The following is an 18,323-nucleotide window of genomic DNA, read 5'->3' as shown; positions in this document are numbered from 1 at the left end:
GGTTTTAACGGTGTTCGAAGGTGTTCGACGAACAGTTCGACGAACAGTTCGGCGAACACACGGGTGTTCGACGAACCGAACCGAACTCGAACACTACGGGGGTGGCTCAACACTAGTTGGGTGCATGTGATGGAGCATTGTCCTGCATGAAAATCATGTTTTTCTTGAACAATACCGACTTCTCCCTGTACCACTGCTTGAAGAAGTTGTCTTCCAGAAACTGGCCGTAGGTCTGGGAGTTGAGCTTCACTCCATCCTCAACCCGAAAAGGTCCCGCAAGTTCATCTTTGATGATACCAGCCCATACCAGTACCCCACCTCCACCTTGCTGGCGTCTGAGTCGGAGTGGAGCCCTCTGCCCTTTACTGATCCAGCCTCTGGCCCATCCATCTGGCCTATCAAGAGTCACTCTCATTTCATCAGTCCATAAAACCTTTGAAAAATCAGTCTTAAGATATTTCTTGACCCATTCTTGACGTTTTATCTTATGTTTCTTGTTCAAAGGTGGTCGTTTTTCAGCCTTCCTTACCTTGGCCATGTCCCTGAGTATCGCACACCTTGTGCTTTTTGATACTCCAGTAACGTTGCAGCCCTGAAATATGGCAAAACTGGTGGCGAATGGCATCTTGGCAGCTTCACACTTGATTTTCCTCAATTCATGGGCAGTTATTTTGCGCCTTTTTTGGCCAACACGCTTCTTGCGACCCTGTTGGCTATTTGCTATAAAACACTTGATTGTTCGGTGATCACGCTTGAAAAGTTTGGAAATTTCAAGACTGCTGCATCCCTCTGAAAGACATCTCACAATTTTGGACTTTTCAGAGCCCGTCAAATCTCTCTTCTGACCCATTTTGCCAAAGGAAAGGAAGTTGCCTAATAATTAAGCACACCTTATATAGGGTGTTGATGTCATTAGTCAACACCCCTCCTTATTACAGAGATGCACATCACCAGATTTACTTAATTGGTAGTTGGCTCTCAAGCCTATGCAGCTTGGAGTAGGACAACATGTATAAAAAGTATCATGTGATCAAAATACTCATTTGCCTAATAATTCTGCACACAGTGTATATTCATATCAAGATAAGTTTCCATTTAATGCATTATTATTGTTATGCCGTATATTCATTGTCTGCATATGACTGTTATGCAACAAACGATATAGTCCTAGGTCTAACCAGGGCAAGTCAGGGAAAGCCGCCGTGGAGCGTGGGTGCCATATCGCCTGCTTTAACTAGGGTGCCAACCTCCACTGCAAGGCTGGTTATCAGCATATAGGTTCTTTGACTTAGGGTCCTGTTAGTCAAGATATTTATACTGTGTCTAGTCTCTATCATAAGAGCCTAGTGGGAAACTTGTCTTTTCAGTTTTTATATGCACTGTATTACTTTATGCACTTTTGTCACTTAATTAGCTCGGTACACTGAGAGATATGAACCAACATCATATGGGACTCCGTTTAAATCTCAATTTTTCTGGCTATATATAGGAGGTAGTAGGGTGGTGGCCTTACGTACAAATGGTGGGGAATCCTGAGGGCTTGGGTGTTATTGACACAACCCCTAACTTGGACCCTATTCACTACCCTATACACACCCTTTTTTGAGGGGGGGTGGTTTGGTGATTCATGAGTGTACTTGATCTGTTCACACTTGGGTTATTTGTTTGTTCCCGCTTTTTAATATTATCAATAATACAATTTTGTTGTTTTTTGGAGGCTATATGTTAGCCATGTTTGTTCTCCTCAAAACGGTTTAAATCTAATTAATTTAACTTCCAAGCTGATAAACTCAATAATTGGCTGCAGTGCTGTTAACGTGACGAAGGTGCTGCAGACAATAACCGACAATAGGAACAGAGGCGGAGACTCGGCACTGGACCTGAGGAGGGTGAGTACAGTTCAGTACAAACTTCAAATGGGAGATGGGTATTCCAAAACCAGGAAACTCCTTTATGCTTTGATTCAGGGACTGTGGGCATCTTTTTACCCTGCGTGATTAAACAAAATCAAATGATTTCCACTTTCCTATGTCAATACAGCTATTCTACATGTCATCATCACAATCATTACTGTTTGCTCTGCCCTCCACTAATTACATTGCACTTTGTCAATTAGAATGTTTTGCATTTTACTTTTTCATTATGCTCTTTATAAATGTTGTAGTAATGTTATCATTACATTATTATTAATCCACTATGTACAGAATAATAAGAAAATAAATTAAGACGATGTTAACACAGAATAATGTATTATTGTATACAGGTCTTATGAACAGAGATGCTGTCAGTGTGTATAATAATTCTCCAGATAACATTAATCATTTTAATGGCACTGGGACAGCAACGAGCATCGCTGCAAACAGGATATCATACTGCTTTAATCTGACGGGACCATCCCTATCAATTGACACTGCCTGCTCTTCTTCCTTAGTTGCTTTACATTATGCATGCCAAGCCATCAGACAAGGTAAAAACAATTAAATAGACCAAGACTTGATAGATATGTTGTTCTTTGTTTGTTCTTTACATAAAGTATTACAAATGTTTAAAAGCTTTACAACTTCCTTTCTTCATGTCACCAAGCAATGTGAACTGAGGTCTAAGATGGTACATATGCAAGAAATAAGAGCATGTTCACACTAGCAAAAAGATACAAAACCTACAAAAGACAAAAAATATATCACATCCCTACCATCATTATATATAAATGTAAAGCAAAGTTGTATATGAAATATAGGGTACTTAGTGAACAATTTTTGATCAAAAAAAGTATACAAGCCGTCCGACCAGCGACAAGGTGACCCTAATTGGGACGGTCCCACACTGTCTATATTAAAAACCTTACTGTATATCAAAGTTGAAGTAATGCATATAAAAGGGTAGACAAATAGAACCGGGTCCCAATATCAGACCACCCAAGCCCGTGGTAAGCTACATATATACTGACCAGCTCAACAAGGGGGATGCCACACCCCTAATTTGCACAGAATGCAAACAAGACAAAAAAACAAGCAATGTGAACTGAGGTCTAAGATGGTACACATGCAAGAAATAAGAGCATGTTCACACTAGCAAAAAGATACAAAACCTACAAAAGACAAAAAATATATCACATCCCTACCATCATTATATATAAATGTAAAGCAAAGTTGCATATGAAATATAGGGTACTTAGTGAACTATTTTTGATCAAAAAAAGTATACAAGCCGTCACACCAGCGACTAGGTGACCCTAATTGGGATGGTCCTACACTGTCTATATTAAAAACCTTACTGTATATCAGAGTTGAAGTAATGCATATAAAAGGGTAGACAAATAGAACCGGGTCCCAATATCAGACCACCCAAGCCCGTGGTAAGCTACATATATACTGACCAGCTCAACAAGGGGGATGCCACACCCCTAATTTGCACAGAATGCAAACAAGACAAAAAACCAAGCAATGTGAACTGAGGTCTAAGATGGTACACATGCAAGAAATAAGATCATGTTCATGTGTTGCACCTTTGATGACAGTTCTCAGCACATAATAATCATCTGATGCCTGAGCAACCTGTGAACGGTGATCTGATGGATGGAGATGAGTGAATCTGTTTGAGTTGGATTGAATAAAATTATCCTAAAAAAAAAATCAAATTCAGTCTAATAAAAGGGGTTAAAAAAACAATGATACTCATTCAGCCTTATTGTGTCCTTTATTGCTGCTCCAGTGGTCTCCTTTTGTCCCATCTGTCATCTTTTTTGTCTTTCTTCAGCTCTTGGCATCTTTCACACTGACGAGGCCCTGCAACGTCATGACATTGTGACACACATCATCATCTCATTACACACGTCATAATGTCGTGAAAGGTCCTGCAAGGCACCTTTGGCACGGTCTAAGCACCGCATCATCGTTATGTCACAATGTTATTCCTTTGCACTGCTCATGCGCTAGCTCATAAAGAGCCACAATGACAGTCTAATCTAAATGTGGAGTCCAGATGGAACAGTCCTGAATCTTGAGAGGATTATCAATCAGGGCTCCTACAGTGAACTAACAACTAATCTTGGAGGTCAAAAAACATCTCTAGTCGACCATAAAGTCAGTGTTCAATACAGATAGCGAACAGTATTGTACATACACACATGGTCAAAATTGTTGGTACCCCTCGTTTAATGAAAGAAAAACCCACAATGGTCACAGAAATAACTTGACTCTGACAAAAGTAATAATAAATTAAAAATCTATGAAAATGAAGAAATGAAAGTCAGACATTGCTTTTCAACCCTGCTTCCACAGAATTTAAAAAAAATTAAACTCATGAAATAGGCCTGGACAGAAATGATGGTACCCCTGAAAATAATTTGACAAAAGGGACATGGTAAATCAAGTTGTGTCCACTAATTAGCATCACAGGTGTCTACAATCTTGTAATCAGTCAGTGGTCCTGTATATAGGGCTACAGATACTCACTGTGCTGTTTGATGACATGGTGCGTACCACACTCAACATGGACCAGAGAAAGCAAAGGAAAGAGTTGTCTCAGGAGATTAGAAAGAAAATTACAGACAAGCATGTTAAAGGTAAAGGTTATAAGACCATCTCCAAGCAGCTTGATGTTCCTGTGACTACAGTTGCACATATTATTCAGAAATTTAAGATCCATGGGACTGTAGCCAACCTCCCTGGACTTGGCCGCAGGAGGAAAATTGATGACAAATCAAAGAGACGGATAATACGAATGGTAACAAAAGAGCCCAGTAAAACTTCTAAAGAGATTAAAGGTGAACTTCAAGCTCAAGGAACATCAGTGTCAGATCGCATCATCCGGCGTTGTTTGATCCACAGTGGACTTCATGGGAGACGACCAAGTAGAGCACCATTGTTGAAAAAAAATCATAAAAAAGCCAGACTGGAATTTGCCAAACTACATGTTGACAAGCCACAAAGCTTCTGGGAGAATGTCCTATGGACAGATGAGACAAAAATGGAAGTTTTTGGCAAGGCACATCAGCTCTATGTTGACAGACGGAAAAATTAAGCATATCAAGAAAAGAACACTGTCCCTACTGTGAAACATGGAGGAAGCTCTGTTATGTTCTGGGGCTGCTTTGCTGCATGTGGCACAGGGTGTCTTGAATCTGTGCAGGGTACAATGAAATCTCAAGACTATCAAGGGATTCTAGAGAGAAATGTGCTGCCCAGAGTCAGAAAGCTTGGTCTCAGTCACAGGTCATGGGTCTTCCAACAGGATAATGACCCAAAACACAAAGCTATAAATACCCAAGAATGGCTAAGAGGAAAACATTGGACTATTCTGAAGTGGCCTTCTATGAGCCCTAACCTAAATCCTATTGAGCATCTTTGGAAAGCGCTGAAACATGCTATCTGGAAAAGGCAACCCTCAAACACGAGACAACTGGAGCAGTTTGCTCATGAGGAGTGGGCCAAAATACCTGTCGAGAGGTGCAGAAGTCTCATTGACAGTTACAGGAATCGTTTGATTGCAGTGATTGCCACAAAAGGTTGTTCAAAAAAATATTAAGTTAAGAAGAACCATCATTTCTGTCCAGGCCTATTTCATGAGTTTAATTTTTTTTAATTCTGTAGAAGCAGAAAAGCAATGTCTGACTTTCATTTGTTCATTTTCATAGATTTTTAATTTATTATTACTTTTGTCAGATTCAAGTTACTTCTGTGACCATTGTGGGTTTTTCTTTCATTAAACGAGGGGTACCAACAATTTTGACCATGTGTGTATGTACGCTTCTGTTTAATTTGTGTTGAAATCTATATTTATTTCTGTATATTTAAGGTGATTGTCAGATGGCCATATGTGGCGGAGTCAGCTGCATCCTCGAACCTCGCATCTTTGTTGCCCTTTGCAAAGCAAAAATGCTTTCTGTAGATGGTATAAGTAAACCTTTCTCCAATCAAGCTGATGGATATGGAAGAGGAGAAGGATGTGGCATTGTTCTTCTAAAACCTTTAAAAAAGGTATGAAATGTTTACAGTCTCAATGTTTTCTACCATCTCTTTGATATTATTAGAAATGAGCAAAAATATCCAAGACATCTAGTTCCGATGTCATTTCCCATCTGTTTCAGCTGGGCTTCACTTCTTTGGCCAACATCCTTTAATTAGGTATCTTCTAGCAAAATCTGTCACTTCCTTAGACCCATGTCATCATGACATTGTGTGAGGCTTAGTCACTAGGTCAGATCTGTGTACCGTAAATCTTTTCTTTCATTTCTAGAGGTATCATTCATTTTTAGTTGTTTTTTTCTCCTCACTTTAATTGCAATCTTCCTCTTGCTCATTGCCTATGCTTCATCTACTATCCACTATTCTCCAAAGTGACCAATACGTCAGTGAGACTTTTCCTTTTCCCAAGTTTAAAAGGGGGAACTTTTTTCTTTCTTCTATGGGACTAAGCACTTATCGGTAGGTACTTGCTATTCTCTCCTGGCTGAAAGCAGTCACAAACCACTCCTGGCAGCGATTTTCCTACTTTCTGTGATGTGACGTTGACAGAGCAGTTCCTTCGCATCTGCTCTGCTCTGTCGATGGTGTGTCATTGCCAACGTCATGTTTTTTGGCAGCCAGCTCCCTGCTACCTAACTCCGCACAGGCACACTGAGTTTCTGTGATTTGCATTGCATGAGCAGTGTAGTTTGATAGGTCTGCTAGTGACACTTATACCCAGTGAAGGTGCTGGAAATCAGAGTCACTTGCACAGTTATTTGCACTGCTCATGCGCTAGCTCGTAAAACATGAATCACACTAGCTTAGTGCACCTGCGCTCAGTTAGGTAGTAGGGAGCCAGCTGTCAATCAGTATGACATCAGCACTGATGTGTCATTGATAGAGCAGAGTGGAAGAGAAGGCACTGCTCTGTCAACATGACATCACAGAAAGTGGGAAAATCGCCACCAGGAACAGTCTGTGACCGCTCTTATACAAGAGAGATCAGCATATGGCAGAACAAGCATGTAATTAGCAACTACCGACCAATTGTTTAGTCCCATAGAAAAATAGATAACCCATTTAAATTTTAGTGTGAAGGTTGTTATTCTGCTGCCTACTTCCATTTTCCTGTGGGAATTCTGTTTAACATTTTTTAACTTTTTTTTTCAGGCTAAAGAAGAATACTGCAAAATCTGGGGACTTATAACTGCAAGTTCAGTAAACCAAGATGGACACTCTGTATCACCAATCACACGACCATCTCAACATCAGCAGGAACATCTATTACAGCAGATCTATAGTAGGACAGATCCATGTTCTGTGCAGTATGTTGAAGCTCATGGTACTGGGACACCAACTGGTGACCCAATAGAAGCTACAAGCTTAGGAAATATCATTGGGAAAAAACGCTGTAATGGAATGAAGCCCCTGAAGATTGGATCAGTTAAAGGAAATATCGGTCACACTGAATCTGCTGCTGGGGCTGCTGGGTTGATTAAAGTTCTTCTCATGATGCATCATGAAATTATTCCTCCATCTTTACACTATTCTAAAAAAAATGGGAACAAAATCATAGAGAAATCCAATCTAGAAATTCCAACCAGTCCTGAAAAATGGCAAGAGGACATCAAATTTGGAAGAATGGCAGGAATAAATTGTTTTGGGTTTGGCGGAACTAATGTTCATGTTGTTGTAAAGCAAGATAATCAAGAATACCCTAAGTATCATTCGAAAAGATCAGTAGAATTATTTATATTATCGGCAGCTTCCATCAATTCCCTTCTCCTCTGTATTGAAGACACAAAACGAGTGTTAAGCAACACAAAATTATCCCTGGAGAACCTGGTCTACACAGCAGCTTGCAGGAGAAGTCACCTAAATTACAAATACAGAACAGCATTTCTCGCCTCTTCTGTAACTCATTTACACCACCAACTACAAACGGTGAGCAAATTGGCTCCTATGGTTAAATCCAGCCATCATATTGTGTTCATATTCTGTGGAAATGGAGTCCTTTATAAAGGAATGTGTAAGATGCTACTTGAACATGAGCCAGTGTTTAGAGCAAAATGTGTGGCAATCGATAAGTTGATCCAAGCTTATACCTCCATTTCTGTGCTGCAGTTGTTAGAGATGGAGTTTGATGATTTCTCAAGGCCGGATGTGGCCCAGTTGCTGCTCTTTACAATTCAGGTGTCATTAGTGGCTCTTCTGACACATTGGGGGGTGAGGCCAGATGGAATTGTTGGACAATCAGTTGGAGAAGTTGCAGCAGCTCATTGTTCTGGACTTCTTTCACTTGAAGATGCTGTAAAAGTCATTTATTACAGAAGCATGCTGCAATGCAAAGCTACCGGGGGCAGTATGCTGGTAGTTGGCAATCTGCTTGTGACCAAATTATCAAAAATAATTCAGTCATACAAAGAAAAAGTTTGCATTGCTGCTTTCAACAGTCCTACTTCATGCACATTGTCGGGCGATACTTACTCATTAGAACACCTTCATGGGGAGCTGACCAAAAATTACAGTGAAAAGAATATATTTCTCGTAAAGCTTAATGTACCTGCAGCATACCACAGCCCAATGATGGACCCTATATTACATGAAGTAAAAGAGACGCTGCATGATTTGCAAGAAAATAGCATGGAAGTTGATATTTTCTCTACAGTGACAGGTAAACTAGCATCCAAAGGAGATTTCACCACTAGTGATTACTTGGCTAAAAATATTCGTGAACCAGTTGCCTTTCAACAAGCTGTAGAAGCTTCAGCAAGAGATAAAGAAAACCCATTGATCATTGAAATAGGTCCCCGGAGAGCACTACAAAGGAACATCATTGAAACTTTAGGAGCAAAAACAACAGTATTACCTGCTATACAGCCCCAAAAAGAATATGAAGCTGTCTTTTCCATGCTGATGTCACTTTTTACTCAAGGATACAATCCTGACTGGAGCAATGTATTCGGTGCCTATAAATCTTCACCGTCAACAATTCCAAGATATCAATTTGATTGTATCAAGCAAGATATTAAATATGAAAAAATTAGACAAGGGAACCAAACATCATCAAGTCCAAATCATCCATTAATCCATAGCTTGAGTGAAGATTTGTCTGACTTCCACTGCAAGGTTTCTAAAGTCAATACACCATATGTCTATGAACATAAACATGGAGGATCTGCCCTTATTCCAGGTGCATTCTACGTAGAACTTGGATTGGCAGCTGCGGCTACCAGCTTTAAACCTAAATTGCCGTTAAGTTCTTTGGAAGTCAGTGCAACATTTTCCAGTCCCTGTGTTCTCCACCAAGACTCTGTGGACCTAAAAGTCAAGCTACACCAAGAAGAGAAATTAATGCTTTTTGAAGTTCTAACATCACATGTTTTTGCAAGTGGGAAAATACAAAAACGTAACTATAAACTAAACAAAGACAAAAAAATCTCAGCTGAACATATCTTCAAGAGATGTACTTCGATTTTCAAAGCAGAAACAGTATATGATCAACTCTCTGCAGTTGGATTTGAGTATGGGGAGACTTACAAACAGCTGGGTGATGTACATTATGGAAAAGATCTTAATGAAGGAATTGCCAGAATAAAAGTGAGTGAAGAAGTAAGGGAAACAATGTACGAGTACCACATACATCCAGTCATTTTAGACTGCTTCCTTCAAATGGTGGTTTGTATGGGAACAAGAATGAAAGAATCAGCACTCTTCCCATCATCCATAGGAAGTTTAATGATGCTACAGCCTCTTCAAGAAGAAATGATTATTTATATGAAAATGATAAAAACAACAGAGAAGTACATTGAACTATGTGGATGTTTTGCAGATATCAATGGCTCCATTTTAGTAGAAATAAAAATTGCTCAGCTGACATTTGTAAAACAAACTGCAAATAATATAGAAAATACTTTTTTCCAAGTAAACTGGACAAAGAGTTTACAATCCAGTCAGAGATCAGAAAATGAGCCAAAGCTGTTGATTTATTCTGACAAAGTTGGAATAGGTGAAAAGTTATCAGACTACATTCAGAAAGAGGTGACCTACATTCCTTTCAACAGTTGGAATTCGGATATTCAAGTACATAAGCTTCTTAATAGTGAATGCGAAGATGTTGTGTTTATGTGGGGAATCCAAGAATTAACTAAAGATATTCCAAATAATCTTACACAATATCTAGCGAAATGCTGTGAAGTCTATCAACAGCTGATTTTAACAATAAGAAAAAAGACCCCCAAGCCTTCAATCCGGATAGTGACATTTAGAACTGTGGACAATACTGTGGATCACATTAACCCTGGATTTGCTTTAGTCGGAATGACGAGAGCATGTATGATAGAAATACCTGACATAACATTTCAGCTGATCGATATTAGCTCCTCCAGTTCCCAAGATGTTGCAGCATTAGTCCAAGTTCTTCTTCATTACAATCCAGAGGAACATTCAGAGATCTGGATTAAGGAGGGCTCTATTTATACAAGTGAAATTACTCCCACCATCACTGAACGGAGAACACAAGAAATAAAATCTGATAGTTTTACTCTTTATACTTCAGAGCCTTATACAGTAACTAAAATTTCTGCTGAACAAACTAATTTAAATGTTTCTGTGCTTAAAAGCCAAGATTTAAGGATTCGTGTTGATCAAATTTGCACCCACACAAATGATTATTTTCCTGTTAGTCTTTCAAGCTGGAAATATGGGAATACTCTGTACTGGAACTCTTTGTCTAGTGATAAGCATGAGCTTGTTGCTCTGGATTTTGCAGGGGTTGTTACTGCTGTTGGCAAAGCTGTTAAGAAAATTCACGTTGGTGATAGAGTTGTGGCATGCTATCCGATAACTGCAACCTCTAATGTCATTCTTCCAGAAAATGTTTGCTACTTGGTCAAAAAAGCACCACTGATAAAAAATGCACCTTGTATCTCATTCTTTATCTTGGCCTGGGAAATTCTGCACAATCAACTACCACGTGCAAAGAATAAGCCTAAACTTGTTATTTTAACATCTGATGCAAAGTCAGTTTTGTGCACAGTTTTGTCCAAGACAGCAAAGGAATCTGGATGGGAAACTGTGATAACTGATGGAAGCAGTGTGGTTGATAAGCAGCGCACTTCAATGGTCATTCTTCCTATGGCTAGTGCTGTCACTATAGAAATGCTTAATACATTACCACTTCTTAAAGATTTGGTTTTTTTATCTGATCATAAAAATGCAAAAAACTGGCACAATCTAATTCTTAGCAGCAATCAAGACTTTCACATTCACTTACTTGATATTTCTGCTCCTTTCCAGAAGGCATATTTACACCAGAATCCAAAGGAACTGCACAAGTGGCTTTATTCTATATCTTCTGAAACCAACATTATCATTCCAAAAGTTTTGGTTCAACATGAACCTGGCTTGGATAGTAAAGAAACCAGCTACTTTGTAACCCAGTCCTTACCTGTAATTGAGCTAACCAGTACTATCGCAAAGATACCAATGTCAGCACCTGATCCAGTGCTTTTCAAAGATAACGCGGTTTACGTTGTCACAGGTGGTCTGACTGGTCTTGGACTTGAAACCGTGAAATTCATTGTGAACAATGGTGGTAGCCATATAGCAATTTTATCTAGAAGAAAGCCAACCCCAGAAATGGAACAACAATTAAATGCGGTTCAGAATCTAAAGGAAGCTGCCAAGATAGTTGCCATACAATGTAACATTTCCTTCTACCCTGAAGTAAAAAAAGCCATGGAATTAATGAAAAAAATATTTCCAAATATCCCAGTAAAGGGCGTTTTCCATAGTGCTGTGGTTTTTCACGATGGAATTCTGCAGAACCTAAATTTGCTCCACTTTGAGAAAGTTCTCAGCCCAAAAGTAGATGGAGCAGTGAATCTCCACCTTGTCACGTCAGACATGACACTTGACTACTTCGTGTGCTTTTCATCTGTTGCTTCATTTGTTGGAAATTCAGGCCAAGCAAATTATGCAGCTGCCAACTCTTTTCTAGACATGTTCTGCCTATACAGAAGAAATAAGGGTCTTTGTGGACAATCGATCTGTTGGGGTGGCCTCAACCTTGGAGTTTTACTCAATCAGCACCAAATTCATAAACTCTTAGAAGCAAAAGGAATACTCCTTTTAAATACTGAGGAAATTCACAAGTATCTGAAGAAATGTCTTCAAATAAATAATTCAATTCAAGCAATTGTCAAATTTAACTTCAAAACCATGTATGAAAACTTGATCTCAAATATTCCAGGATTGAAGAAGCGGTTCTATAATGTGGTGGTGGAAGAGATGAAGAGTTGGGAGCAAACACCAACAGAAAAACAACCTGGTGGTGGTAATAGAGAAACTTGTGAAGATTATATTCTCTTAGTACTTACGGAGCTCACGGGAGTCAGCTCAAGTGATATCAGTAGCAGTACTCTTCTCAGTTCTCTGGGGATTGACTCAATGTCAGCCATGACATTACAAAGCCGTATCTTTAAAGAGAAGAATGTAAATATACCGCTGGTGAAGCTACTCGATCCCAGCACACAAGTCTCCAGTTTGGTGTCAATGGTTAAAGAAACCACTTGTGATGAAAAAGAGCTAAATGGTGAATTGATAGAGGAAACTTATCTGTGATATGGAAACAAGTTGGCAACAACAGAACTAAATTATTTCAAGCACTTTTCAATCACTCAATAAGAAAAATGAAAGTCAGCACTCACCGAATCATAAATAAAAAGTCCTTTATTCCCGTGCAGGGGACTTCATAGCGTGCGGCAGGTATCGGAAGGTGCGAAACGTCCGTAGTCCTGTGCGCTGCTCCCTTGTCTGCTCCTCCCAATACCTGCCGCACGCTATGAAGTCCCTTGCACAGGAATAAAGGACTTTTATTTATGATTCGGTGTGTGCTGCCTTTCATTTTTCTTATTGAGTGATTGCTTATATGGACTTGGCTATATGCACCACCAAATGGATCAAGGAGCATAAACACTGATATACTGACCTAATGACTGCAAATAGTGTTTGAAGGTGTCGTGCCTGGATATACCTCTGCTTGAAAAGACTATTTGAAGTACTTTGCTTTACAGCATCTTGTGCACTTTTATTAATATACAGCAATACACTGATTTTACGTTAAATTATCAAGGCAACTTTTTATTTATATTCTGATAATTTTGTCAACATTTCAGTATATTTTATATACTATTACAAACAAACTCCTTAATACACTTGTCTTTCTTATTCTGAGCCATAGCTAGAGCTGGGGCCACATTCTGTCCATAGTAATCTTACTTTGATACTGCTGTTGTCACTGCTGTATAACAAGCGCACACAAAAGACCAAAGCAGTCAGTAATGTTAGTATATTGATCAATTCTTATTTTTCAGCTTTAAACCTGCAGGCACTGATTTTTTTCAGCAATTTTATCAAAGTAAATGTTCATGGTGTTTTGATCTCCTCTATATAGTTTTCAAAATGTGGCTAAATGTGTATATACTGTAACATATTCCATTTTCCATCTTTGGCACATGAATGTATGAGTCTATATGAAAAGTTCTATAAGTCTGATTAATTTTCTGGATAATTAATCAGCAATATGCAGCAATGTTTTTTCCCTATATAGATGAGTATTTTGATATACTATTTAAAATTTGTAAGCAATATGAACATCTATAATTAGACTTAAATATGAATATTCTTCTTGTACTGTGATAATAAATAATATTTGAAATAAACCGCAAGTATTGTATTTATAATCTGCTTAATAAAACTATTCCTCTACTTGAAATTTTGCAGTTTGATTGTGTGATAACATTAATTCACAATAAATATACCTTTAATTTGTTTATTTATTTTTAGGACTGAATAAAAAAGTCTTTAATATCAGCATAAAAATAAATTACTTCTTTTAGATCTACAACTCTAATTCCAAAAAAGATTTCACAACAGGACAGAAAAAACAGATCAGAAGTTGAACATGAGACATTTTTCCATTTCATTTGAAAACAAATTAACTCATTTAGAAATTGATGACGTCTGAAAAAAGTTGATTAAGGGATTAAAGATCATCAAGCAAATTTTAAAATGTATTTTCCATTCACAGGCAGAAAATGCAAATGCAGTGTCGGAACAGTTTGGATTAAGGGGACATGTCAAAGTTTATTGGTGATTTAAATTGCTGCAGCATTTTAGACTAATTGGAGGAGGTATATTGCTTTGTCCGGGTGGCCTGCATATAAGGCATTACAGGCAGCTAGGTTATAAAGATGTGCACTTCTCAGGTGTAACACCAACAACCAAAATTTTCCTTAGGTGCATAGCTGAATAGTTAATAATGACAGCTATTTGTTTTATGAGAGACAGTTCCACATTAATAACTATGCCTAAATTGTGTACCTAGTGTACACTTCCCAGCTTCAGTACACTACAACTATACAACATAGTGAGCAGCCAGCAGATGTGTGGCTAGTGTGGTTCTGCAGTGGCAGTGGCAGAAGGTGCACTGTATAAAAATAGGATAAGGCAGGAAAGGAGGTGTGGGACGGCATTGGCCGTGCCAACAACAGTATTACAGTAAAGATGACATGATTGACAAGGAGAAGATGTTTGACTGAGCATGGGTCATCAGCAATGGTGGCAGCAGAACTTTGTAGAAGACAGACAATGGACAGTCAGGTAGGCAGAAGGGACAGCTGATCGAATCATTGGCATCAGCCAACCCTTTTCACATGTAAAGTGCCAAGGAAAAAATGGCGATATAATAATAAATAATAATAAAAATAATCAGCCGTGGGTGAATGAAAGTCAGCCCTGATCTATGCCTGATTTATTTTGACAAATGTAAAATTTTCCATGCTTGCAGTGGAGAACCTGGCCACTTGGGTTTGACAAAGCCACAGGCTGCGCTAAAGCTCCTCTCTGATAGTATACTGGAGGCTGAACTTGATGTTACACCCCTAATTAACTGAGACAGTTCTTGCCACTTGTCCAATCTACTGAGCCAGATGTCCATGAGCTTAGGGTATCTGCCATAGAAAGGACACAGTGCAGGTATGACTTAACCTGGCTGTTGAGACAGTGCAAGTCTGTTTGCTGATATTCATCAGGTTGATGCTGTGACAGATGAAACATGTAGTGCATCATGTACAGTATATATACACAGTATATACTGTATGTATACTATACTATATACACTGCTCAAAAAAATAAAGGGAACACTCAAATAACACATCCTAGATCTGAATGAATGAAATATTCTCATTGAATACTTTGTTCTGTACAAAGTTGAATGTGCTGACAACAAAATCACACAAAAATCATCAATGGAAATCAAATTTATTAACCAATGGAGGCCTGGATTTGGAGTCACCCCCAAAATTAAAGTGGTAAAACACACTACAGGCTGATCCAACTTTGATGTAATGTCCTTAAAATAAGTCAGAATGAGGCTCAGTATTGTGTGTGGCCTCCACGTGCCTGTATGACCTCCCTACAGCGCCTGGGCATGCTCCTGATGAGGTTGCGGATGGTCTCCTGTGGGATCTCCTCCCAGACCTGGACTGAAGCATCCGCCCACTCCTGGACAGTCTGTGGTGCAACGTGACGTTTGTGGATGCAGCGAGACATGATGTCCCAGATGTGCTCAATTGGATTCAGGTCTGGGGAACGGGCGGGCCAGTCCATAGCTTCAATGCCTTCATCTTGCAGGAACTGCTGACACGCTCCAGCAACATGAGGTCTGGCATTGTCCTGCATTAGGAGGAACCCAGGGCCAACCGCACCAGCATATGGTCTCACAAGGGGTCTGAGGATCTCATCTCGGTACCTAATGGCAGTCAGGCTACCTCTGTCGAGAACATGGAGGGCTGTGCGGCCCTCTAAAGAAATGCCACCCCACACCATTACTGACCCACTGCCAAACCGGTCATGCTGAAGGATGTTGCAGGCAGCAGATCGCTCTCCACGGCGTCTCCAGACTCTGTCAAGTGTGTCACATGTGCTCAGTGTGAACCTACTTTCATCTGTGAAGAGCACAGGGCACCAGTGGCGACTTTGCCAATCCTGCTGTTCCGTGGCAAATGCCAAACGTCCTGCACGGTGTTGGGCTGTGAGCACAACCCCCATCTGTGGACGTCGGGCCCTCATACCACCCTCATGGAGTCGATTTCTAACTGTTTGTGCAGACATATGCACATTTGTGGCCTGCTGGAGGTCATTTTGCAGGGCTCTGGCAGTGCTCCTCCTCTTCCTCCTTGCACAAAGGCGGAGGTAGTGGTCCTGCTGCTGGGTTGTTGCCCTCCTACGGCCCCCTCCACATCTCCTGGTGTACTGGCCTGTCTCCTGATAGCGCCTCCAGCCTCTGGACACTACGCTGACAGACACAGCAAACCTTCTTGCCACAGCTCACATTGATGTGCCATCCTGGATGAGCTGTGCTACCTGAGCAACTTCAGTGGGTTGTAGAGTCCATCTCATGCTACCACGAGTGTGAAAGCACAACCAACATTAAAAAGTGACCAAAACATCAGCCAGAAAGCATTGGTACTGAGATGTGGTCTGTGTTCCCCACCTGCAGAACCACTCCTTTATTGAGTGTGTCTTGATAATTACCAATAATTTCCATCTATTGTCTATTCCATTTGCACAACAGCATGTGAAATTGATTGTCAATCAGTGTTGCTTCCTAAGTGGACAGTTTGATTTCACAGAAGTTTGACTTACTTGGAGTTATAATCTGTTGTTTAAGTGTTCCCTTTATTTTTTTGAGCAGTGTATATACTATATATACACTATATATTATATATATACAGTATGTACAGTATGTATGTACAGTATATATATACAGTAATTATTGCTGACTTTGTTATTTTTTGTAGCCGTAGTGCTAACACACGTGACAAAAAATGTAAATCTTGTTAATTAAAAATGCACTAGAGAATTTCGAAAATTTTGTTTATATAATTTACAAAAAATGTTCTCCTTGTTCTACTGCACTGCCTTGGATCCACACACGTGGAAAGTGTGGACTCTGCATGTAATGGAGAGGGTTCTCCTGGTCAGACATGCGATTGGCATTGGTCGCCAATTCATCTGCTCCCAAAGATTATTAACAATTTTGCCAAAAATTAGTATTTTAATCGCTTCATCCCCCATGTCAGTTTTCACCTTAATGACCAAGCCAAATTTTACAAATCTGGTCAGTGTCACTTTATGGGTAATAACTCTGGAATCCTTCAACGGATCCCGTTGATTCTAATAATATTTTTTGTGATACATTGTACTTCATGATAGTGGTAAAAAATTTAAAACTTTTAATTGTTATGTCCTTAACCCCTTTACAGCCCAAGGTGGTTTGCACGTTAATGACAAGGCCAATTTTTACAATTCTGAACGCTTCAACGGATCCCCCTGATTCTGAGAATGTTTTTCGTGACATATTGTACTTCATGATAGTGGTAACATTTCTTCGATATCACTTGCGTTTATTTGTGAAAAAAATGGAAATTTGGCAAAAATTTAGAAAATTTTGCAATTTTCAAAATTTGAATTTTTATGCCCTTAAATCAGAGAGATATGTCACACAAAATAGTTAATAAATAACATTTCCCACATGTCTACTTTACATCAGCACAATTATGGAACCAAATTTTTTTTTTATTGGGGAGCTATAAGAGTTAAAAGTTGACAAGCGATTTCTCATTTTTCCAACAAAATTTACAAAACCATTTTTTTAGGGACCACATCATATTTAAAGTCACTTTGAGGGGTCTTTGTGACAGAAAATACCCAAAAGTGACACCATTATAAAAACTGCACCCCTCAAGGCGCTCAAAACCACATTCAAGAACTTTATTAACCCTTTAGGTGCTTCACAGGAATTTTTGGAATGTGGAAGAAAAAAATTAACATTTAACTTTTTTCACAAAAATGTTACTTTAGACCCAATTTTTTTTTATTTTCGCAGGGGTAACTGGAAAAAATGGACCCCAAAATGTATTGTGCAATTTCTCCTGAGTAAGCCGATACCCCATATGTGGAGGAAAACCACTGTTTGGGTGCACGGCAGGGTTCGGAAGGGAAGGAGCGCCATTTGACTTTTTGAATGTAAAATTTGCTTGAATAATTAGCGGACGCCATGTTGCATTTGGGGAGCCCCTGATGTGCCTAAACAGTGGAAACCCCCCACAAGTGACACCATTTTGGAAACTAGACGCCTTAGGCAACTTATCTAGATGTGTGGTGAGCACCTTGAACCCCCAGGTGCTTCACAGAAGTTGATAACATTGAGCCGTAAAAATAAAATTTTCACATTTTTCCCGCAAAAATGTTTTTCAGCCCCCACTTTTGCATTTTCATAAGGGTAACAGGAGAAATTTCACCATGCAG

The 18,323-nt window shown here is 39.4% G+C and overlaps 1 protein-coding gene across 1 annotated transcript; it reads left to right on the top strand.

Annotated features, from left to right (window-relative positions):
• The first annotated feature begins 2,179 nt into the window (after window positions 1-2,179).
• Window positions 2,180-12,664, top strand: LOC141225087 (mycolipanoate synthase-like). The gene is made up of 3 exons (XM_073667016.1): window positions 2,180-2,467; window positions 5,797-5,978; window positions 7,119-12,664. Exons 1-3 carry the CDS (start codon window positions 2,230-2,232, stop codon window positions 12,570-12,572), a joined length of 5,874 nt encoding a protein of 1,957 aa, XP_073523117.1. The 5' UTR covers window positions 2,180-2,229; the 3' UTR covers window positions 12,573-12,664.
• Window positions 12,665-18,323: the final 5,659 nt, after the last annotated feature.

This window comes from Phyllobates terribilis, unplaced genomic scaffold (assembly GCF_046119375.1).
Source record: "Phyllobates terribilis strain yellow unplaced genomic scaffold, ASM4611937v1 Scaffold_402__1_contigs__length_1722832, whole genome shotgun sequence".
In the NCBI taxonomy this organism is placed as follows: domain Eukaryota; kingdom Metazoa; phylum Chordata; class Amphibia; order Anura; family Dendrobatidae; genus Phyllobates; species Phyllobates terribilis.
This window is presented reverse-complemented; position numbering and strand designations above follow the sequence as displayed.